At 52.0% G+C, this 21,925-nt stretch overlaps 8 protein-coding genes and 2 non-coding genes across 10 annotated transcripts; 5 read left to right on the forward strand and 5 right to left on the reverse strand.

Moving 5' to 3' along the window:
• Positions 1–152: 152 nt before the first annotated feature.
• On the reverse strand, positions 153–1,468 carry CC1G_15692 (oxidoreductase; the record flags this gene model as incomplete). Its single annotated transcript, XM_002910217.1, has 5 exons — positions 153–196; positions 248–345; positions 397–960; positions 1,015–1,135; positions 1,192–1,468. 5 exons carry the CDS (start codon positions 1,466–1,468, stop codon positions 153–155), a joined length of 1,104 nt encoding a protein of 367 aa, XP_002910263.1.
• A 774-nt stretch (positions 1,469–2,242) lies between these two features.
• On the reverse strand, positions 2,243–2,987 carry CC1G_15693 (hypothetical protein; the record flags this gene model as incomplete). The annotated part of the gene is made up of 3 exons (XM_002910218.1): positions 2,243–2,518; positions 2,583–2,655; positions 2,710–2,987. 3 exons carry the CDS (start codon positions 2,985–2,987, stop codon positions 2,243–2,245), a joined length of 627 nt encoding a protein of 208 aa, XP_002910264.1.
• A 1,015-nt stretch (positions 2,988–4,002) lies between these two features.
• Positions 4,003–6,488, forward strand: CC1G_05272 (WD repeat-containing protein; the record flags this gene model as incomplete). The annotated part of the gene is made up of 5 exons (XM_001840334.1): positions 4,003–4,314; positions 4,376–5,026; positions 5,076–5,320; positions 5,374–5,954; positions 6,010–6,488. The coding sequence occupies 5 exons, from the start codon at positions 4,003–4,005 to the stop codon at positions 6,486–6,488; spliced, it is 2,268 nt and encodes a 755-aa protein (XP_001840386.1).
• Positions 6,489–6,694: 206 nt separating this feature from the next.
• Positions 6,695–6,767, forward strand: CC1G_20237. The gene has a single exon. It is a non-coding gene; the product is annotated as a tRNA-Thr (tRNA).
• A 195-nt stretch (positions 6,768–6,962) lies between these two features.
• On the forward strand, positions 6,963–8,549 carry CC1G_05273 (zinc-binding dehydrogenase; the record flags this gene model as incomplete). The annotated part of the gene is made up of 11 exons (XM_001840335.2): positions 6,963–6,986; positions 7,050–7,116; positions 7,154–7,218; positions 7,282–7,305; positions 7,367–7,468; positions 7,528–7,631; positions 7,712–7,861; positions 7,924–8,050; positions 8,088–8,258; positions 8,318–8,401; positions 8,427–8,549. The coding sequence occupies 11 exons, from the start codon at positions 6,963–6,965 to the stop codon at positions 8,547–8,549; spliced, it is 1,041 nt and encodes a 346-aa protein (XP_001840387.2).
• A 288-nt stretch (positions 8,550–8,837) lies between these two features.
• Positions 8,838–9,620, reverse strand: CC1G_05274 (hypothetical protein; the record flags this gene model as incomplete). The annotated part of the gene is made up of 1 exon (XM_001840336.1): positions 8,838–9,620. One exon carries the CDS (start codon positions 9,618–9,620, stop codon positions 8,838–8,840), a length of 783 nt encoding a protein of 260 aa, XP_001840388.1.
• Positions 9,621–10,214: 594 nt separating this feature from the next.
• Positions 10,215–15,190, reverse strand: CC1G_05275 (hydroxymethylglutaryl-CoA reductase; the record flags this gene model as incomplete). Its single annotated transcript, XM_001840337.2, has 6 exons — positions 10,215–10,991; positions 11,047–13,310; positions 13,683–14,258; positions 14,312–14,619; positions 14,669–14,807; positions 14,864–15,190. The coding sequence occupies 6 exons, from the start codon at positions 15,188–15,190 to the stop codon at positions 10,541–10,543; spliced, it is 4,065 nt and encodes a 1,354-aa protein (XP_001840389.1). The 3' UTR covers positions 10,215–10,540.
• A 2,947-nt stretch (positions 15,191–18,137) lies between these two features.
• Positions 18,138–18,210, reverse strand: CC1G_20238. Its single transcript has one exon. It is a non-coding gene; the product is annotated as a tRNA-Thr (tRNA).
• A 202-nt stretch (positions 18,211–18,412) lies between these two features.
• Positions 18,413–19,226, forward strand: CC1G_05276 (60S ribosomal protein L42). The gene is made up of 7 exons (XM_001840338.2): positions 18,413–18,446; positions 18,500–18,513; positions 18,578–18,608; positions 18,676–18,796; positions 18,863–18,948; positions 18,998–19,046; positions 19,106–19,226. Exons 1-7 carry the CDS (start codon positions 18,430–18,432, stop codon positions 19,106–19,108), a joined length of 321 nt encoding a protein of 106 aa, XP_001840390.2. The 5' UTR covers positions 18,413–18,429; the 3' UTR covers positions 19,109–19,226.
• Positions 19,227–19,605: 379 nt separating this feature from the next.
• Positions 19,606–21,667, forward strand: CC1G_05277 (hypothetical protein). The gene is made up of 4 exons (XM_001840339.2): positions 19,606–19,986; positions 20,038–20,244; positions 20,305–20,609; positions 20,664–21,667. Exons 1-4 carry the CDS (start codon positions 19,678–19,680, stop codon positions 21,541–21,543), a joined length of 1,701 nt encoding a protein of 566 aa, XP_001840391.2. The 5' UTR covers positions 19,606–19,677; the 3' UTR covers positions 21,544–21,667.
• The last annotated feature ends 258 nt before the right edge of the window (positions 21,668–21,925 follow it).

Below are 21,925 nucleotides of genomic sequence, written 5' to 3' on the forward strand. Positions count from 1 at the left end.
ATGGTACTCGTTAAACTACATTCGTTTGGAAAATCCAGGAATAGTATAGAGGGTTATTTAGGTATAAGTAAGTCGACTATGTCACATTAGGTTCTCCCAATCGGAGTAATACACGCCCTAAACCCAAAGAGGCGTTAGAGTTCGTAAGTCATCTAGGTAGTGAGATATGTGTTGAACACGATATCCCAGATTTTGCCTAGTTTAAGTGAGTAAGGTTGGAAAGAGGGAATGGGATAAATGTGCTTACTTGTAACACCAAAACCAAGCTCGAAGTTCTTATAGTGATGAGCAAGGTGGTACTTCTTCATCTCCCGCATGTATTCGGGGAGCTTTGTATGGTGCAACCTGGTTGAATAATCAGTATGACATCGGGCACAGAAAGCCAAGCATCCTTACGCGTAGTGCATGCAATCATAGAGAACATAGAATGTGAATGCGCCGGCAATGATTCCATTGGCGACGGCGGCGGGGAACAGGACGTGTGCCAGCTTCGTGAAAGGCGTCTGGAGAGTATAGAACAACAGAGGGGGCATGACGAGTCGTAGACGATCCATGGGTAGATAGTGGTGCACACCGTGCATAAGGAAATGCAACGTGAGGAAGGCAGGGTTGTCAGGGAGCCAGTCGTCGATGTGGAAGAGGAACCTATGAAGGGTATATTCCAACAACGTCCAGATGATGTTTCCAGTCAGGAAACATGCTCCAGCCTTGAGGTATGAAGACAATGGTATCTGTGGTAGGTAGGCGAGGGGAAGAAGCGGCTCGGTCCAAAAGTCTGGCAGGGGGCCGGTGAATTGGAAGAGGGAGCGGAGGAAAAGGTAGGTGGCGATTGGACCCCAGAACAGCGGCACGACATACCAGACTGTTCTGGTGAACATTTCGAGAATGTCAGGCCCGAAGAGACGAGCGGATGTGGCGAGGTGCCGAGGCTGGTGGACTTGTTGCAGGTAGTAGGCTTTGCTGTGTACCCAAGTTCGCTTTCAGAGTTCTACTACTGATATTCAGGGACTATACCTAAAGTTAGCCTCCCACATTTGCGCTAGCAGTGGTTTCCGCAGGTCCAAGAATTGGTTCTTCTCGAAATCGCGTGCAGTGTCCGTATCATCAGGATGGAAGTCGTCTGTTGCTTCCCAATCTATATGGGCGCCAATTCAGCTAGGTTCAGAAGAATTGGCGATCTTAATGACGCACCATCGCTAACCGTAGCCTCTCCAGTTCCCAGCCTCCCGATGACATATTCCTCCAACATATCATATGCCGCGTCCGAATGTTCGTGCTCGTTGACATCTTTCATAACTTCATCCACATCCTTTCCCGCGTACTGAAGAATGAGCTCATCACCGCCAGGATGATCCTGCAAGAACCCCGTAACGTCGTAGACCTTGCCAGCGCGCGTTATCCAGCAACTTTGGGCAGATGCATGCGTGGCAACGTCTTCTGAAGCGTAGATCTTAATACGTTTCGACATGGCCTTAATGACCCTTGCAGCTGGATTTCGTGCTGTGGAGCTTGGTGTCTGTGGCGACTAACCAATGTCGAGGGCAGGTCGGGGACGTCGTGGGTAACGGTGAGCAAGTCGGTCTCGCCATTTTCGCAAATTGGCTTGTGGAAATCCGTCTCCCGATCACCTTGGCATTTGATGTGTGATGGCTCTGCCGAACTCAACCGGCTGCGCAAACGGTGCTCCAGAAGAGAAAACCAATGGGATCGAGGTGTAAACACACAAAGATTCAAGGCTTTTAAGCTATGAAGGCGAAATTTACTTCCATACTACTTCAGAGCTGCTGGTCCGAGAAGGAAATCTGGCTGTAGTGCTCTGTGGAGGGTACCAGAGCGCTTCTCGTAAGCTTGATCATGCCCATACTCTCCGGAAGGAATGACTGGAGACATTCCGAGTCTAGGCAAAGTAAAATGAGACTAGAAAGCAGGAGGCATTGGTTAGAATGTCCTAGACCTATACAGTTGCACGATTCATGTAAGCGCAGTATTTCACGGTCTGAAGTGAGGACACTCAACGAGGGATACTCCATCCCGCAGGTCACCACAGTCTTGCGAACTTGGCGCACGTTCTACACAGATTATTCATTCATCCGACGACTGAGAGCCTGATTTGGTCCAGTTAACTACAGAAAGGGATCAACAGATGCACGGGTATGTTACATTGCGGACGAAAGGGAGGTATCAACAGGGACTACATAACATGGTATCAACAGAGCCACTGGCGTCGATGCATGTTTACGACCTATTTGCGTGGCTGGCGGCCGCTACCATAATCACCATTGAAATCGGGTACAGCAAGCGAGTCGGCCATAAGCGACGCAGATGCATCTCTGATTCTCCTTTCCTTCTCAAGGAGGAGGAAAGAGATTACCACGAGGTCCTGAATCTCGAATGCACGAGGATCCAGGGTCAATTTGGCGGGGATGTTCACCTCCTGAGGAGGCGTTTGCTTCCGGTCCGTGTATCGAAATTGCTTCTTGAATTGCGCGATGGGGTTTTTCTTTCCCTTGGTATAGAGCTGGAGGTTGATAATCTAGTTAGCATTCCGATCGATGACTGCAATGATGCTTTGTCTAGTGTACCTCGAGTGTCTCGCCAGGAGCATTCCCCTTCCATGTGTACTCCCTCTTCTGGTCATCGTCGAAGTAGACAGAGCTACGAGAATGATCGGTTGGTGACATCGGAATGCAGGGACAGGAATGTACATACTGTACGAATGGAATCTTGCTCTTTCTTAGCCATCCGCTGGACGAAACAGGGGGTGCCTTTCCAAGCGTAAGGAGGTCCGATCGGATTTCCCGCCATTGCCAAGATGCAATGAGTTCACCATCGCTGACTCGGGTGACTTTGGTGTAGCTGTGGTCGGGGTGTTCAGTCTTGACGGTGTAGACTTTCTCGCCCGTCTCTTGGTCGGTAATCGTGGTGTTGCAAGGGTTGTCCGGGGTGAGGATCAGATAGCGAAGGTTGGAGTTTGACGAGTCGGCCATGATGCAATAGGGGTACGAGGAAGCAGGAACGGAGCCGAGAGTGTGGTTCGTTGTGGTAGACGCAGTTGTACGGGCTTATATGCGAAGTGATACCCTGGCTGAGAATTATTAATGGACTGCCTCGTCCAGCGTCTTTTCTACAGCTTTTTAGCTGCGGAATAGCAACCGAGAATAGTGTCGCACTTTTTTCCGGCTAACGAGCGGTCAATATGGGATCATTGTCATCCCAAAAAGGAATCAACTCGCAGTCTTTCACAGCCTTTCTCGTTGGACCCGTTTGGAATCTTTCCTTTCACGCTCGAGTTCGCTCCCAAGCCTATCCAAGTGGATTATCGGGGTGGTCTCGACAGCGTTAGCGCTCATCCCTTACACAGCCCATTCGGTTCCTTTAACACTTTGGAAACAACCTTGAATGTCGGGAAGTCCCACCAGTTGTCACATGGTATATACGTCGAGGCAGTGTACTGTTGCGCTTCGGGTTCACAAAGGATTTCTGCTGTCCGATGTCTGCCTCTCAGGTTGATTAAAGGTTCGACATGCCTGTGCAATGGCACTCGTCAAGAAACTTGACGGGCAGTTATATATCGTCATTTCGTCGGTATTTCTGATTTGCTCGTGCTTCTGGAGGTCGAGGTTATCCTCTGTGGCAGTAAGCTCAACTCATGTGCGGGGCACATCTTTTCATGTCCATTTGTCACATATATCCCCACTATTTCCCAGAGCTGGCACGCGGAAACCCGAGGACCTTGAAATGGTTTCTCCCTTATGGGCGAAGGCAGCCGCAACCGTGCGCCTTTTCATTCGAAGATGACTTCCATCTGGGTCGAAAATTATCATCGAATCGACTGCAGGCCAGCGCCTTTATGCCACTAGCACTAGCATTTGGCGCGGGCTGAAGCCTGAAGCTCGAGCCAAAATCTAAGCGCCCAGTCACATGACTCCATCAATGCCAAGAGAAACCCGAAATTTGAGGACAGGGTTTTTGATTGGACTTGAAGGCTTCTCATCTAACCCCATGGACCCCTCAGACGTTCGAGTTTACACCGTCAACGGCGCGACGGCTGGCTCGTCGTCGTCACTCCCAGATTGGCTCACACGAAAACGCGCAGCAAAAGGCAAACGAGCCCAGAAGGAACACTACGAAGGCTCAATCGAATTGATTCAAGGATTCGAATTCCCTGAAGCCAGCAACCGTATAAAAGTTACACGAGATGGGCGGAATGTTATCGCCACGGGGACTTACAAGCCTCAAATGAGAGTCTGGGACCTCGACCAGCTATCTCTCAAGTTCGAGCGGCATTCAGACGCTGAGAACGTTGACTTTGTTGTACGTGAGTCGTTTGGTTTGTGCTCTACGAGGATTGGCAACTCTAACCTTTGCTTTGCAGATCCTATCTGATGACTGGACGAAAATCATGCAACTTCAAAACGACAGAACTGTCGAACTACATACGCAAGGCGGTTTGCACTACAAAACGCGGATACCGAAGATGGGGCGTTCACTCGCATACCACTATCCATCATGCGACGCCATCGTAGCAGCTACAGGAAACGAAGTCTACCGCCTTAACCTGGATCAAGGACGTTTTATGACTCCTCTGGTTCTGACCGACGACGACAACGGGGAGATTCTCGGAGTGAATGTGGTCGACATCAACCCAGCACACCAATTACTCGCCTTTGGCGTCGATGGAAATGGAACAGTGCAGTTCTGGGACCATCGGTCAAGAACGAGTGTTGGAACGCTTCGGTTGCCCGCGGGTCGCCTCCTCCCTCTATCGGCCATCAACTCTGGACAAGCGCTGAGCATCACCGCCATTTCCTCGAGACACGACGGTTTGTCCTACGCCATTGGAACATCTTCCGGCCACACTCTCCTGTACGATATCCGTGCTGCCAATCCGTTCGCCATGAAAGATCAAGGTTACGGGTTGCCCATCAAGGATGTGTTCTGGCTGGAGGGTGGAAGCCGCATGGCAGGGGACGGCCTGGTTCTCAGTGCAGACAAGAAGGTTATCAAAATTTGGGATCGAAATTCTGTGGGTAACAGCGTCTTTTCTCCTGCTACCAAAGCTAATACTTAGACAGCCCGCTCAAAACTTTGCTTCGATTACGCCTGCGAACGATCTCAACAACATTCACCACATTCGAGACAGCGGACTCCTCCTCACGGCCAACGAAGGCATTCAGATGTGCACCTACTTCATACCTCAGCTCGGTCCAGCGCCCCGATGGGCAAGTTTCCTCGAAAATATCACCGAAGAAATGGAGGACCAAACGACTCGCTCGGTGTACGAGGACTACAAATTCATCACCAGGGACGAACTCAATGCGTATGTCATGTTGCTGCTCATTGTTTATGTGCTGGCTTACAACTTTACTCAAGACTCGGTTTGGACAACCTTATCGGTACGCCTACTCTCAAACCCTACATGCACGGTTACTTCGTCTCCCTCAAACTCTACGAAACCGCCCGCCTCATCGCCAATCCCTTCGCTTACGCCGAGCACCGTGAACGCACGATCAAGGAGAAGATGGAGAAAATGGCCGAGACTCGTATCCGGAGCAAGAAGGATCCTGGAGTCAAGGTCAACAAGATGCTCGCGGAGAAGATTCTCAGGGACGAAGAACGCGCCAAGAAACGCGAAGAGAAGAAGAAGAAGAAAGCTGCTGCTGCGGAGGCAGATGCGATGGCTGTCGACGAGGCGGAGGGGCCGGCACAGGAGAGCTTGCTCAACGATCCTCGATTCGCCAAGGTCTTCGAGGATCCAGACTTTGCTATCGACGTCAACTCGAGAGAATATGCTTTACTCAATCCTTCGAGTGTGGCTCAAGCGAAGAATCGCGGGAAGACTGCTGTGGAGGATGAGGAAGAAGAGAGTGAAAAGTCCTCTTCAGACGGTCTTGGTTCGAGCGAGAGTGAGAGTGAGGACGAGAGTGACAGTGGAGATAGCAGTGACGAAGGAGGTTGGTGCAAGACTTCCAATTGCTTCTCGCGACCTTGGCTGACAATGATATCCAGATCTCAGCAACTTTGATCCCCGTAAACGTCCTGGACAAAAGAATGCGCGACTCGCCGAAAACATCCAAAATAGGCGGCAGCAACGTGTTCCCAAAGTCAGCCTCGTACCCATGCAGGCACAATCCAGTGGCTACAAGTGGGAAGACAAGAACGCTACATTCGGTCAACGCCTTGCTCCTCGTTCTTCGTCGTCCGGTGCCAAGTCTAAATCCAAGTCCCGCGAAGCAGACCATGAGGATGATGCGATGGAGATCTCGTGGGTCCCGTCGGCATCCTCCAAGGACGACGATGACGGGGGACAGAGGAAGAAGGCGAAGGAGAAGAAGAGTGCGCCGGGCGTTGAGCAGTTTGGTCTTGGAATGGAGAAGGGATATGTGCCAGACTCTAGTCAAGAAATGTCTGAGGCGGAGAAACATGGCAGGACGAAGAGGAGACACGGTGTCCGTAGCGGGAGCAAGAATACGTTTAGGCGGATGTAATCGTAGGGACGGTAGTGATTGGGCTGGGTGGGGTGATAGGGTACGGTTTGGATTACCGGGTCAATATATTCATTTCCCTGGACATGGCAAATGGGACCTCAATTCTTGCGATGGGCAAAGGGGCCAAGGACGCAAGCTGACTGGAAAGCTTGCACTGCTGGCGCTGAGCTTCGGAATGGATTAACATGCCAACACTGAATAGCATGTCCTTCTTAGCTCAGTTGGTAGAGCGCGTCACTAGTAATGACGAGGTCAGTCGTTCGAGTCGGCTAGAAGGAATATTTTTGCTTTTTTCCCAGAATTCAAAGAGAATCTCAATTTGTATTACTTCGCGGAAATACCGGATCAAATGGCCCCTAATCGGCTAATCCTGCACCTTCAGCACATCTGTGGAGCATGAGGATTCGGGTATCAGGCAGGGATTGATGGATTCAAGGTAGTTGACAGCAATACCTTGGTTTGCTTTTGACCACCATGGAGGCCGTCTGTTATCAAGCTGTAAGCTTTCTCTTGCGCTCGTCCCCGGGCAGAGTTGTTCTGATTTTTTCCCCTGCTCATTAGCCTCGCAAAGTCGAGCGTATTACCGCTCCGATCCCTACTATCCAGGATGATCAAGTCCTAATCAAGGGTAAGCGATGTCGACTGTTATTTTTGGATGATCGTAGCTGAGCAGAGGACCTCTCCAGTTACCTGCTGTGGTATCTGTGGAACGGATTACCATCTTGCAGAGGTTCGTCCGGCTCTCCGTCCAGGAAGGATGTGCTGCTGATCGAGAGGTACCCTCCCATTCCAGGGAGAATTCATGGCCAAGTTCCCTGTAAGTAACCGGTTGATCATCTAGTGCCCTTCGGGATCTGAGATGCACCCTATCCATCCAGTTGATCCCAGGCCATGAAATCGTAGGTTTCGTCCTGGAAATCGGGAAAGACGTGAAGGGCTTGGAGACTGGCGATCGTTGCGTTGTGGACAACACCATCTTCGTAAGAGCGATCACTTGCGCCTGTGTTACTCCATGCAGTCAGCTAAGGCTCCCTCCTAGTGCGATGACTGCCACTACTGCAGACGCGCCGAATACCTCTACTGCGAGAACTGGGAAAGTCTTGGCGTCACGATGGGTGGCGGATTCGCTGAATATGTCGCTGTGTGAGTTGACTTTGCCAGCGATCCCTGGCCTTGCCCATCGAGCATGCAGTGTTTCTAATACTCCTTCGTTGGTGACGCAGACAAGCCAAGAAGGTCTATAAGATCAATAACCTCACCGACCAGGAAGCGACGCTCGTGGAACCCACCGCGTGTGCTATCCATGGAATGGACAAGCTCTCTCCTCCCGTCGGAGTCGAGGTTCTGATTCTGGGTGCCGGACCTACTGGTATGTATACACCCATCCTCCGGAACCGACTAAACGAACGGGTCGCCAGGTCTCATCCTGGCTCAGCTCCTCCAAGACCCAGATCGCGAAGGATATGAACCTAGCCGACGAATACTTCGAGCTGGACAGAGTTGATGCGTCGGCTCAGTTCCAAGAACTGAAGAGAAGGCACCCCAGAGGCTTCGATGTCGTGGTGAGTACTTGAAAGCGCTACCGTCCGTAATCCAAAGGCTGAAGGAACGGCCGTGGATTTGCAGATCGAGGCCACTGGATCCGAGAGGGTAGCGAACAATGCCATCGACTACGTTCGCCGAGGAGGGACCTTGATGATTTACGGCGTGTATTCGAACGATGCGCGCGTCCATTGGTCTCCTGCGAAGATTTTCGGTGACGAGATCAGGGTCAGTTCTGGCGGCACCTTCCCATCGATGGTAGCCATCTGACGAAAATATGTTCCCAGATCATCGGCTCATTCGCGCAGACCCACTGCTTCCCCAGAGCTGTCGACTACCTCGAGAGAGGTAAAATCAATGTTAAGCCTTTGGTGAGTTTCCCGTTCGCTGAGGCAGATGAGAAAGGACCCTGAAGTTGGAACGAAACAGGTCACGGACTCGTTCACCATCCGAGAGTACCCTCAAGCGTTGGAGAAATTGAATAGCAAGACAGCGTGTAAGATCGTGGTGACGCCATAAATGATGAAATACAGTGAAGGGGGACGCGATGGGATAGGATACATAAATCGAGCAAGTACCCCGCAAGTAGGGCCCGGCAAGTGAAAGGTTGCGATAGATAATACAAAAGGATGGGTCGTGAAGTCGTAAGGGAGGAGGTAGCACTGGGGATTATGGGGATGGTAGAAATTGGTAGAAAGATGTAACGTCATGAAGTAAAGGCTGAAAGAACAGAAGTCTAAGTGGGTCGTGAAAGTAGGTGGTATCCTTGAGGCCAACGGCGAATGTCTATGGATGAGAGGAGGGAAGTTATAAACCTCCATTGACCTCCAGCTTGCCCAGCGCCTTCTGCAGTCCAACAAGGGCCGCCTCGAGTTTCTCCGAGTCTTCCTCGTCCTCCATACCCATTTCAAAACTGGAATCCGACTCTGAACCAGGTTCCAAAGCCAACGGGGTGACCTTGCCAAACCGAAGGAGAACCTTGCCATCCTTTTGGTACGCGGTGATCGAGCGCGTGAGACGCGACGGGCTGGTCAGAACCCTGCGAGACAGGGGCCGCGAGAGGGCGGCATCAGAGTCGTCGTCGGTATCGGAGTGATTGACGGTGGTAGTTCTGGGAAAGTAGGGTGCTACGTGGCTGAGGCGGGAGGTGGAAAGTGAAGGGAGTGTCGAGGCTCTCTTGAGCGAGGCCATAGCCAAACTGTTGGCGTTTCGTTTTGGACGGGGTGGGCTGAGGCTGGAAAGGGAGGCGAGCCGGAAAGGAGGGATATTTTCCTTGTTGCCTTCGCCGTCAAATTGGATGGTGGTTCGCGTCGTTTTTGGGGTATCCTTGAGACCAAAAGCCGGGGGTGTAGATAGGACTCGTGGGGCGTTCAGGGTAATAGAACCCAGAGAGGTACGAGGGGATTGAGTACCCAAAGGCCGTGCAGCAGGTCTTCGAACAGTCGAATTCAGAGTCGGTTTCTTCCTCGAATTCGCAGATTGCGTAGCAATTGAAGGTGTCGAATTCTCGTCACAGGTCGAAGACGTGACCCTAGATCGCGAGGACGTCACGGTCGCTGTCGACCGCCGGGCTACAGTTTTGGCGTTCATCGATCCACGAGGATAAGTTAAAAAAACGAAGTGGTAGTAATGTGATACGGGTTTAACTCTTCCAGAGAACCCGGTTAATAGGCTGGTGGAAAAGGACGACGAAGATTGATTGGCAAGAGAGAAAGTAGCCGCATGTTTTTAAGTCCTTGGGGGGTATGCCACCGGGAATTCGCGAAGGTGGGCCACGTTTCGATATTTCCTTTGTTCGACCCTACCCCCCTGATCAATCCCTGAGAATTCGGATTCGAATAGCTAAGGGTCCCTCTGAGTCCGCGACGTTTCTATGGGGCTCTTTGGTCACAATCATCGCCTAACGATCAGCGGATTCTGAGATCGAGCGAATCAAAGAAGGCAGAAAGGTTGGTGAGGTATAGTGGTCTTCAGGCCTTTAATTAAAAGAGCCCCTATTCATATGGACGTCACAGAAACGAGGAAGGCGATGCAACTTTAGGTAAAAAGGCCATTCATCCTTACCAAAGGGCGTCGTCAAGAACCACATCCTTCGGAAAACCAGTCAGTGTCATCACATGTGTTCTACTTCTCGAGATCCCAAAGTAGATGAAGCAGCTAATGGTCACAGACACATGAATCGTCGAATAAAAGCCTAACCGAAAAAGAAACAAGCCAGTCCATTTGAAAGCGAATTTGATGTACTCCGAAACATAAGTGGATATGCTACATTTTAAATGCGAAGCGGGTCGAGAGACATTAAGGAGTAACAAAGGGGAGCAGAAACGAAACGAAATAAATGGTGTTTTATATAAGGTATTGTCGTTGGATGATTGTAAGATGCGAGTTATTGCTTGCTTGGTACGATTCAGACGTGGATTGCGATAGTTGATAGCGAGAGCGTGTAAGGACGGGTTGGTAGTATAGTGGTGGACACGAACGGAAGTCTAGAAGGGCAACGAGAGCGGCGATCATCGAGTGTACGGTGGCAGCGAACCCATGGATGATGAAGGTGTCAAAGGACCTGGCGCTGGACCTTTCGAAGCAGGTTCAGATTTAGAATCCTTCTCAGCGGGCAGAGGAGGTGCGATCGCGGCCGCCCCACCCAATGGTCCGCCGGGAGTGCCAGGGACAGAGGCAGCGGGGGTGTTGGCCGTGCTTCGGTTATGTGCCATGTGTGCCCGAATCAAGTGCCCGGCAGCGAGAGCGCTGAGCAAGCTGAGTTCACCGGCCATGACAGCGGAAGCGATGATTCTTGCCAATCGCTGCGCGTTTTCGCCGGGGCTGGTGGGGTGTGCGCCACGAATACCGAGCATCTCGAGGATTGCCTGTTGAGGAGCAAGGACAGTGCCACCACCGACGGTACCAACTTCAATCGAAGGCATAGTCACGGTCATAAGCAAATCTTCACCGTCATTAATCCTATAGCAGTTCATATCAGTAAAAGGATCCACTTTGAAGTTGAAATGAAACTCACGCTTCCATCAACGTCATGCAGTTCGAACTCTCGACGTTCTGGGCGGGATCCTGACCAGTAGCCAAGAACATCGCAGTAAGGATGTTAGCCGCATGGGCATTGAATCCACCAACGCTGCCAGCCATCGCGCTACCAATCAAGTTCTTCTTGATGTTCAAGTTGACCAAAGCCTCGACGGTGGTCTTCAACACAGTCTTAACAACCTTGCCAGGAATGACAGCCTCGGCGACGACACTCTTTCCTCGTCCATCGATCCAGTTGATGGCTGCAGGCTTCTTGTCGGTGCAGTAGTTGCCGGACAGGGCGAGGACGACCATCTCGGGGAAGAAAGTTTGCATGACTTCCAAAGCCTTCTCGGTTCCCTTGCTGATCATGTTCATACCCATAGCGTCACCGGTGGCGGTCTTGAAACGGACGAAGAGGGTGCGGCCGGCGAGGTTGGTCTTCAAGCTCAAAAGACGGGCGAAGCGGGAGGTGCTTTCGAAGGCCTCCTTGATGATGCCGTATCCTTCCTCACTTGCGATCCATGCCTTGGCTTCAGCCGCCATAATGATGGTGGGGAAGTCGATGGCGGGTCCACGAGTCATACCGTCTTGCAAGAGAACAGTGGTGACACCTCCACCAGCATTGAGGGCCTTGCAACCACGGGAGGTGGAGGCGACGAGGGTACCTTCAGCGGTGGCCATGGGGATGTGATAAGACACACCGTCGACGTTCAAGGGGCCGGCGATACCAAGGGGAATGGGGATATAGCCAACAACGTTCTCGCAGCAGGCGCCCAAGACACGGCCATAGTCGTAGTTCTTCAGTGGCACGAGGGAGCTCTCGAGAGTCTTGGTGGAGGAAGCGCGGGAGATCAAAGCCCTACGGACGCGGACAGCACGCTCGAGTTCCACAGGTCCGTTACCGAGAACCTTCTCCAAAGCGTACGCAGCGATCTTTCCGTTCTGTGCCAGCATGATGATCTCTTCGTCGTTGAGGAGGGCGAGGGACTTGCTAAGAGGGCGAGGTCCGTTCTCGAAAATCTCGAGGCACTCTTCCAAAGTTCGGACACCTTCAGGGTAGACGGGCTCTTCTTCGTCGGAACCGTCAGAGGACGAGGGGGCAGAAGAGTTGGAGTTGGGAGAGGGCAAAACCATATTCTTGCTCGTGATAGTGAGACGGCGTTGGGCCTTGAGCTTCCTGTCGACATCTTCCAAGTTGAAGGTGCTGACGTTGGCGGCCGAGAACGACGGCTTGCGCTGAACGGTGTGCTCGGAAACGGAGGCATGGCTCTCAACACGGGTAACAGAAGCAGTAGCAGTCGAGGAAGTGTTCTGTGACACAGAAGTCTCCTCCTTGGCATCCTCTCCGTCCTCGAATCGAACACCGCCAGCGCGACGACCGACCAACAACAATCCCAAACTACCAACACCGGCACCGAGGGCGATACCACGGAGGAGGTACCCGTTGAGGGCGATGCTGATCGCGAGAACAGCAACGATCCACTTGCTCAGGACGGGATCACCAACAAGGCGGGTCCACGACGACATGAAAGAGTCCACCATTTCCGAAGTCGAGCGCTTGCCTGGTTGGCCAGCGGCGCTGGGTGCACCTTGCGAGGCGAAAGTAGCCGGAGGGGAGACGCGGATGTGAACGGGCGGTGCGATCTTGACCAACAGTTGCTTCTCTTGCTGAGGCGCCTGGTCCAGCCCCAATGAATATTCTTCGTCCTCGCTGATGTTGGTCGCCTGGTCAACGAGACTCTGCGTCTTCTTCACTCCCTCGGCTTCTTCGATGGCGTGCAGGACGGAGCGGATTGCAGGGGTCGTGACATCAACCTTCCGGACGCTGAGATTGTGGTTGGCAGCGTGGCCGACGTTGCTGTTGCTGGTTCGTGAAGGGGCCAGGGGAGCGATGAAGTTGAGGATGTGGAGAGTCATAAAGGAGGCGATCAAGAGCAACTTGAGGCGTGCAACAGGATTCTCTTCCTTGACCAACTCCTCGCCTTTAGCCAACTCTTTCACCTTGTCAACACCGCCCTTCACACGGATACCGACACCACGAGCATAGTCGGGCAAACTCGATCCCTTCTCTCCTCCGAGCAGAGCACTGGAGATGCGCTTTCGCAGGGTGGGAGGTGTGGCCGGAGCTGCTGGTCGGACCATTGCGCTTGGCTTGTTGGCAAGAGCAGAAAGACTGGAGGACGAGCCGGATGGAGTCAAGGACGAAATCGAATCAGCCCGGGCCTTGGTGAGAGCTCGGAAAGTCTTGATACGGCGGACCTGGTAGAAGGATAGTGTCAGTTAGATACCTAAGAAATCGAAGAGCGAAGGCGATTGAAGAGATCGAGCAGTTAACAGCCCGTTAATGTCAGCAGCTCCCATGTGCCCCAAAAGGCATTTTAGGATCCGGAACAAATTAATGCTAACAATTGAAGGCGGTGAAGACAAAAGACCGCGTGAATGTTCCTTAAAACATCGCTTCGGGTGAAGACAGACGTCATAGGTAGCGACGCCAGGTAAATGAATGTGAAGAAAAGGGCAGGGAAAGAAGGGTGAGGAACACGAAGCGATGTTAGATAACCGGTCAACGTCATCACCACCGGACCGGGCTAGCCTCGAGGAGGCAAAGTTCCACGAGAGCTCGAAACTCACCTCAATCATAACTCCCAAAATCGCAGAGAGGTACGTGCAAAGCAAGAGGCAATCAATACCCAAAATGAGAGCAGCCAGAGCGCAAACCTCTCGCAGTCCTCCGACCTTGCTATAAGCACCAACGACGAGCACAGCAATCTCCAAAAAGTAGTCCCTGATGATCGGGGGGTACACGAGCGTCAAGCTCTCAGTGACAATCTTCGGGGCCGGCTTCAATTGGGAGAGAGAAGGCGGGCCTTGAGATGAGGCGCCCAGAGGAGCGTTCGAGTCGCCGGGGGGCAAGACGAGGTGAGGGTGGGTGAAGACAGCGCGGGCAAGTCGGAGTGGTTTGTCAAAGCCGACCGTGCAGACAAGGAAAGGAAGGGCCTCCGTGAGAGCGACGGGATCGATAGGAATCTTGAGAGCCATGGCGATCGGGACAGCGAGTAGGAGGGCGAGGATCGCCGAGGTGAAAATGGCGAGGGGAAGCCAGAATGATGAACCTAGACGCCTGGAACGAGTGAAGAGAAGGTAGAAAGTGATATGCATCAGGATGTATCCTGCGAGGATAAGCATGATATCCAATGAATCAGCTTTCTGTAAACCATGTTAACGATGAGTTTTGGCCTGAGTGTAAAAGTACAACGAACCTTGGCCAGATGCCAGAAGCGAAGAGCAAGGGTTCGGATGGCATAGGCAACCCACTTGCTGCTTTCCATGTTGCCAATGTCAACTTCATCAACAACAGAGCTAGTGCTTTGTTCGACCTCGAATTTGATTCCAGCATCATCAAAGAATTGTCCAGCCTCTTTAAGAGCTGAAACGAATTCTTCTCTGGCACCGGGTTCGAAAGCGAGGGCTTGTGTCTGAGACTGCGAGAACGTTGGCGAGTTTCCGTAGTAGTATGCAGGTGGCTTCGCAGTCTTGAATGTATGGACGAAGCACGAAGATTTCTGGCCTAAAGGATCATAAGTACCATGGGCGGAATAACTGGCTTATGGACTCACCCTTGGCGGACGGCCTGTGGCAGAGCTCGGAGTACGTCACCTCCGGTTCAATAGGGAAGTCGGTGGTCAGGTACTGAGTGAGGTTAGACGCCGACGCCGAAAAGGCTGCATAAACCGGTAGCACGTCTTCAGGAACGACCTAAACAGGATCCGCTGTCAGAACTCGTTCTGGACAAACGATGTTATACCACATACATTTCGTTTCCAAGACTCATCCATATTGAAAACCAACTGCTGCACTTCGAATGCAACAGTCTGGGCACGGTCGGTCTTCTCGACTTCTCGCGACCATCGGGTTTCGCGGACGCCCACCCACTCGCCCATCCTATGGAGTACATAGGACGGTCTCAGGGTCAAATGCCCCTGGGAGTGGGCGGTGTAGGAGGGGGAGAGGAACGCGGAATGCTTGATTGCGTTGAGGATGTGGAAGTAGGCGAGAGTGCCGATGATGCTGAAGAAGACGATTGTCTCGATCGGCGTATACGCTGCGTGCAGCGCGAAGGGCCGTAGTAGTGCCCTCATGGTGAAGACTCGAAGATTAGTCGAGTTGTTCGGTAGGTTTTACGGTCGTGTGGGCTGAGTCGGCCGACGAGGTTTAGAGTAGAATTTTGTTCAAGACGTAAGAAGGGGCGTTGACGAAGTCGTCTATAGTCGAGACTGTTCCAAGTTTACCGTTGATACGAGTACACGGTTGGTGCTATACCAATTCCAGATGATCAAGAAGTAGATGCACTGTATGGGGGCGGTGGTGAGTAATGATTCCCCTCGCGGTGACAAGGAAGGGTAGGCGACGACGGTGATGAAAGGAGACCAAGCAAAGGGCTACAAGACTCACCAAACAGCAGAGGACAGTCTAACAGTGGGCAGAAGTTAGGTGTTGGACCGTCAGGCTTTAACAATTACAGGTGTGGGGCGTTATATCCGTTGGATGCTTGGATGTTATTATTGTCGTGTTGTTGAGTATATTGAATTGGAATCAATGAACGGCCAATTGGGAGAACCCCGGTGGTTCTAATCTGACCAGCGTAAACCCAAACGAGATTCTTGTAAGCAGGAGCAGAGTATCGACCGGCTTTGTATCGTGTCCCGCTGGCACCGGAGGTTGTAGACCGGATGTGAACCGTCGGGCAGAAGATTGGAAACTTCAGGCGAGGGTCGGCAGAGAAAGGCGAGGGTGGTTGAAGACGACCGGGCGAGAAGAGCAGCGAAGAGGTTGAGCTCTTGCGTGGTCCGTTACGATTGGCTGGTATTCGGTGCCGTCGAGCGCGTCTTGCTTGGTTGGTGGCTAATCCCTGACCCTAGTCCTGGTTAGCGCGTCTCAGTAGCCAAAACTGAGAAAATCGTCGAGGACGAGTAGCAGACGACGCCGTTGGACTGGTGACGGTTACAGGGAGAAAGGGAATGAAGACCAGGAACCACGAAACCTCATCAGACCACTTGTCGAAATATTTTTCCATTTTCTTGATGTCGGCGGGGGTCCGCCATTCAAACTCCGCCATATGATGCTAGCCCGCGGTCGCTTTAGCGCGGAAGCTCCTCTCACACCACAGGGCTAGCGCTGTGCTTGTTTCAGCTGCGACGCTTAGACTTGGGAAAGCTCGCACCGAGTTGAGGTGAAATGGATTCGTAGTGCCAAACATTTGACCCGGTTGTTCAGGAAGATTACTGACACTACAGTCTACGCAGCTATTTCCAAGACATGAATGGAGCCGCTTGTTTGTCCCCTCGCCTCTCGCCAACGATTTGCAAAATGAAGATTAAATGATGGGGCGCCTGTTCAATAGCGTCCAGATTGCCGGTCCTCCTCGCTTGAAGGAACCGATTTCAACTTGGGCCGTGGTTCTCTTCGCTGGAGGCTCAGGAAGTTGTGAGAGACCGACCCTTCAAGCTTTCAAATACAATGGAAATCCATCGTATATATAGCTCCTTCGACATTCGTCATTGAGGAGTTTCGCTCCCGACAGCATAGTCGTCGGGAGGAGCCATGGAAGAGCTGTTTTCCGGTCAAATGCACTGGGCCAACCGAATTATGGCACACCTTCGCCCACATGCAAACACCATCGCCTCATGATCACTCAATGTTCCATATTTTCATTCTAGTTTGCCCCTTGGAAGCCCACTGTGCTCGTTCACTGGGGTGATTTGGGAGCCTCGTTGGCCGACTCGGAGTCTTGGTCTTCATTTGGTGTCAAGAACTCGCAATCCACAGACCGGCGCCTAACTGGATCAGTACTAGCGCCATGGTCGTACACTCTTCACTTTATTTTGGGAACGCGATGGGTTCCCAAGGTAGTAGGATCGTCTAAATTGAAAGGAGCCCCCCATGTCACCGTAGTTCCTAAGAAGTAGGATCATGGGTGTCGACAAGCTCGGTACTATGGCGAACTATTCCGTTCCAAGGCAAGCCTACATTATTGCGAGTCGCCAGTGCCTGACCGACGGAACAGGACTGCACTCTATTCTTGGAATACATCAGGAAGATAGTAAACAATTATCAGGTTGACCAGCCCCCTGCTCCATATCATCCAGGCAACTTCTCGAAGCTGTGGGCATGATTCCCATCTAATCTTGGGCGCGTAGAAGATATACGTGAGACTCATTGCTTGGTTTCCCTTGAAAGGTTTTCTATCACACCATTCGAGACAAGTTACATCGTCATGGTACGATATTCCGGGTTTCAAGAGAGCGCCCACAGATAGAACACTCTAACCGATGCGATGCTGTAATATTCCAAGGTCTCGCACCATCCTAGCAGCCAGGGTCGCTATTCCTTCAGACATGGTTCGATTCAATCTATTCACAGCGAGAACCTATTCCAATCTCCGTTCCAAAAATACTGGATTGCATTTCCATCCATCACTTCCGGCCATCTTTTGTCCCAATCTTAGTATTGCGGCATACCCACAACTTGTGACGAATTCGAACTCACCCCTTCAGGTGCCATACATCCATGGTATCGGGCATGCGATAAGAATATCACCGTACCCTCCATTGGAGAGTGCTTATGACGATCTCCAAAACTCACTCTGTCCCTTGAATCGTCGTAAACAGGATTATCCTCTCGATTGGTGATCTCGGTCTTCTTCTACTCTGCGCCAGAAATACCACCGACTTCACGCCTATCAGCTTCTCCAGCGGATATACCTAAAGACTTCTTCCATCGCCGAGCGGTGTGCGGCTCCAATGGTGCGGGAAACCGAGCTGCAGGGAGGCCGAATGGGGCGGTAGAATCCTTGAAGAAGGGGTCATGAGATTCTTACCAGTTTCGCGGGTTGTTCGGTGAAGACGAAGCTCGCCCAGTGACAATGGAAGCAAGTCTTCACCGGTACCGTCAGAGGTAGATGGAAGTGGGTCTTTGGATGGAAATACTTACGAGAAACTGCTCAGGCTGTATGCGTTTGGCAATCACGAACTTGAAAGATTAGGAAAGGTTGGATCCTATTAGAAATAGGGGGCAAGCAAAAAGATATTCCTTCTAGCCGACTCGAACGACTGACCTCGTCATTACTAGTGACGCGCTCTACCAACTGAGCTAAGAAGGACTTGTTGTTCTTTGTTGCCCCACACACCATCTGCGGGGCTGTGCTCCCGGCAGCAACACGCCCGAATCCCGAATGATGCCGCTTTGCGGATCAATCTTCCATCAAACTCAAACTTCAAAACTGTACAGCAAATTTCCGTCCGGCGATCGCCGAGTAAGCTGCAGGAATCAACACAAGGTAAGGGCCCAATACTCGTCGTCATCGTCGCCGCCAGTCAAGATGGTCAACATTCCCAAGTGAGTCCATATGACGAACCTACGCTGTAGCTCCCGATTGACCCGTTGATTAGAACCCGAAGGACCTGTGAGTTACACCCCTACCTGGCCGGCTAACGACAAAGTCAGTTAATCAAGAAATTGGAAATTAGACTGCAAGGGCAAAACCTGCAAGAAGCACACGTATGTCGACGGAGATGGGTTAGGGAAGGGTCGCGTTGTGCTGACGGATGGGTTATGTGTTATTTAGGCCTCACAAGGTGACGCAATACAAGAAGGGCAAGGACTCGATCTTCGCGCAGGGAAAGCGACGTTACGACCGAAAGCAGTCCGGTTATGGTGGTCAGACCAAGCCCGTCTTCCACAAGAAGGTGCGTTTTCAGGGCGTTGGTTTGGAGGAATAAGGGCGGGCGTTGATGGAAATCGGATCCCATTAGGCCAAGACAACGAAGAAGGTCGTCCTCCGGCTAGAGTGCACTGTGTGCAAGTACAAAATGCAGGTTTCATTGAAGCGATGCAAACAGTGCGTTCATTCGATTCTGCTGCGGGATGGCTTTCTGACTCGGATTTAGCTTTGAGCTCGGTGGTGAGAAGAAGACCAAGGGTGCCGCCCTCACTTTCGTACGTGTTTTGACTTGGATTTGGAACGTTAGCTACGGTGACTCACTGGTTTCGTACAGTAAGCTTTGTTTTTCCATTTCTGTACTTCATATGGCCACCACACATGAATATGACTACATGCGAGCACCAAACTATGCCTTCGTCTTCTTATCTGAACTCCTTGCCTCCTTGCCCTCCTTGAATCCGATTGCCTTTGCGCAGCTGCTGGGCTTCCACCACTTCGGCCACGAGCACTCCACGCCCTGGAAAGTGAGCATGATCAGACGTACCAAGAATCTATTTATGACTCGAGTTTTGCTTCGATAGAAGGTTACTGAGAGTGTTTCTGTGCAAAGAGCAGAGGTCATTTGTGGCTGTTTGCCCATACGTCCAATGTAATCGGACAGGTGGTGCGCGCGGTTCGATCAAAGAACATACCAAGTACAGGAATCCTCTGTGAAGTCACATTCTGGTTCACGACACGTTCCCTTACATGTGATGGCTAAGAGTCATGGGATAGGTTTAGGCTCCGCAGGTGCTATAAAGCTCGAAAGCATATTTAGCGCCCATTGAGGCTTTACTTCCTTCTTCTCCCACCCCCTCATTTTGTTCTCTCCCGCAGCTCTGCGCCATGGCAAGCAAAATCGGAGCAATGCTTCCCCGTCCCACCATTGCCATTTCGCAGGGTCTCGAGGGGCGCGATGAAGACCTTGACACTTTGACCAGCCTCTTCGAAGAATTACAGATGTGCTCTGCAGATGTTGCGAACCCCGAGCTAGACCTTTTGACCTTTGCCACCATGGCCCAGTATTTTGGAGTCATCACAGAAGTCCCCCCGCCCCCGCCGCCCACTGAAGATGAAACGAAGCCTCAGAGTGTCCCAGATTCGCCTCCGAGAAACCCTTTCCAATCCTCATGGGTGCCTCGCGCCCAGTGGTCCGCGGACGCCGATTCCCCGATGGTGAGTTCACATCTCTCGATTCATCCTTACATTTTGCAGACTTCGTTGCAGAAGACAGAGGAAATAAACCCTGAACCCTATGCGCTCGACGACGTAGACACTGGCGCTTATTTTGGACCTGCTGCGCACAGAGAAGGTGGCTGTGATCCTGGGCCACCAGAGAATGCTATCGGGGACTCCCTCGACGACATGGTTGATTTCGATGAGTACTGTAAGAAGCCCAAGACTGCCAATGGGACCCCTGTAGGCACCATGCAGGTAAGTGAAGGTTGGCTGAATCTCTTCCGAGTACTGGGCGCTGACGTCCAGTTGTTGCAGGCATCCACTAGCACTACACCCTCGAGAGCATCATCGTTGCCCGTCCACATCCGTTCCCCAAGCGGCAACCCAATCATCGGCATCATTTACCTGATCAACACCCAGGATAGCACCGACTACCTCCGTACCGGAGAGCTGAACATTGGTGTTATCATCGACAAGAAATACCGCAGGAACGGATACGCCCTCGATGCTGTCAGGAAGGTGCTAGACTCTGCCTTCAAAGAGCAGGAGTGCCTCCGTGTCCAAGCTGTCCTCATCGATGGCCCGCTCAAGCATGCTGCTATGACTGTGTTTATGAAAGCGTACGTCTACCTTCTTACTTGGAGCCATACCCCCGACGCTAATCAATCATGTAGTGGATTTGGACACGAGGGAACCCGCCGTCGCGCGTTCCGCAGCCCGTACGACGCTGAACTCAAGGACGTCACGTACCTTGGCCTCTTGGCCACCGACTGGGTGATACGCTCAGGCGTTGGAGTGCAGAACGCCAGGTTCAACGTTGCCCCTCCGACCTTGTGGGACGAGATGTTTGCGAGGCACCAGCGCGAACGGGAGGAATTGTTGCGATGGGAGGAAAAGTCGTCACTGAAGCGGACGTGCTCGACCGAAACGATTCGGGAGCTCGCGAGCCCAAGTACGCTGGAGCAGGTGGAGAGGGCCAAGCAGGAGGAGGCCACACCAGACTTGGGCTCGGGATCGAAGGGCAAGACACCCGCTTCTCCCCCGTATTCCTCTTCCGATGAGTGGAAATCACCGTTTGTCGTCCATTCCCCTGCGACAGAGCCCAGTGATGTTGTATACACCGCCAAGGGTAAAGGCATTGGCGGGAGGAGGACCAAACGAACCCGTTCTGTGCTCGATAGTTCTGACGACTGGTCCAGGAAGAAGCCTGCTGTTTCATTCAACGTCGACTTTGGCGCTGTCCTATCGGATCCGGATCCAGTGCCTTCTTCCATCACTCCCAGTGCCATGCGCACGCCATCCCACCCTTCGACTTCAGCGAGCGAGAATTCGAATACGGCTCAGACCGTCCAACCTCACATGGCGATGAGAGGCGGCAGCCCGACCCTCAGCGAGCTCTCCACCGCTGAATCTGACCTCAGCTCGGAGTGGTCGTGGTCCTCTGCGTCTGGATCCCAATGGGATATGGTCTCCGATATCCAAGGCGACGATTTCGACCTCAACTATCAGCAGCTGAATATCAGGGGCGAGTCGGAGGCTAGAGAGATCCGTTGATCGTCGTCGTTGTCGAAGGTTGCTGGCCTCCGTGTTCTTGGCCCACTTCAATTGAGAGTATATGTCCTTCTTTCTTGTACTCTAATGATAGCGGCTAGAAAAAGATGCCCCAGTTCGATGCCTCACTGTACACTACTTACCCATGCATGCTTTCTTGGAACATTCGTAGCTCAACGATACAATGATGTGTTTCCGATATTGTGCAAAGTTACGTAGTCCCGATATCCTTGTCCTCAATGCCATGCTGTCCGACTCCAACTCGGAAGCCTCCAACTGAAAGGAAATCCGCAAATATGAAATTGAGAGTAATATCGTACCCCTAGATATCGCACATATAAAACTAAAACTTAAATTCTCTACACTTGGTTTGTACTTCTTCTTC

This window comes from Coprinopsis cinerea (genome assembly GCF_000182895.1).
Source record: "Coprinopsis cinerea okayama7#130 chromosome 11 map unlocalized cont3.11, whole genome shotgun sequence".
NCBI lineage: Eukaryota > Fungi > Basidiomycota > Agaricomycetes > Agaricales > Psathyrellaceae > Coprinopsis > Coprinopsis cinerea.

Excerpts from the sequence above, each read along its gene's own strand:
- CC1G_05276 (XM_001840338.2), top strand. Across the intron at positions 18,797-18,862 it reads AGCCCGTCTTCCACAAGAAG|GCCAAGACAACGAAGAAGGT; the intron begins GTGCGTTTTCAG and ends GGATCCCATTAG. Across the intron at positions 18,949-18,997 it reads TCATTGAAGCGATGCAAACA|CTTTGAGCTCGGTGGTGAGA; the intron begins GTGCGTTCATTC and ends ACTCGGATTTAG.
- CC1G_05277 (XM_001840339.2), top strand. The coding sequence starts at position 19,678 with ATGCTTCCCCGTCCCACCATTGCCATTTCGCAGGGTCTCGAGGGGCGC. Across the intron at positions 19,987-20,037 it reads CGGACGCCGATTCCCCGATG|AAGACAGAGGAAATAAACCC; the intron begins GTGAGTTCACAT and ends ACTTCGTTGCAG. Across the intron at positions 20,245-20,304 it reads CCCCTGTAGGCACCATGCAG|GCATCCACTAGCACTACACC; the intron begins GTAAGTGAAGGT and ends CAGTTGTTGCAG.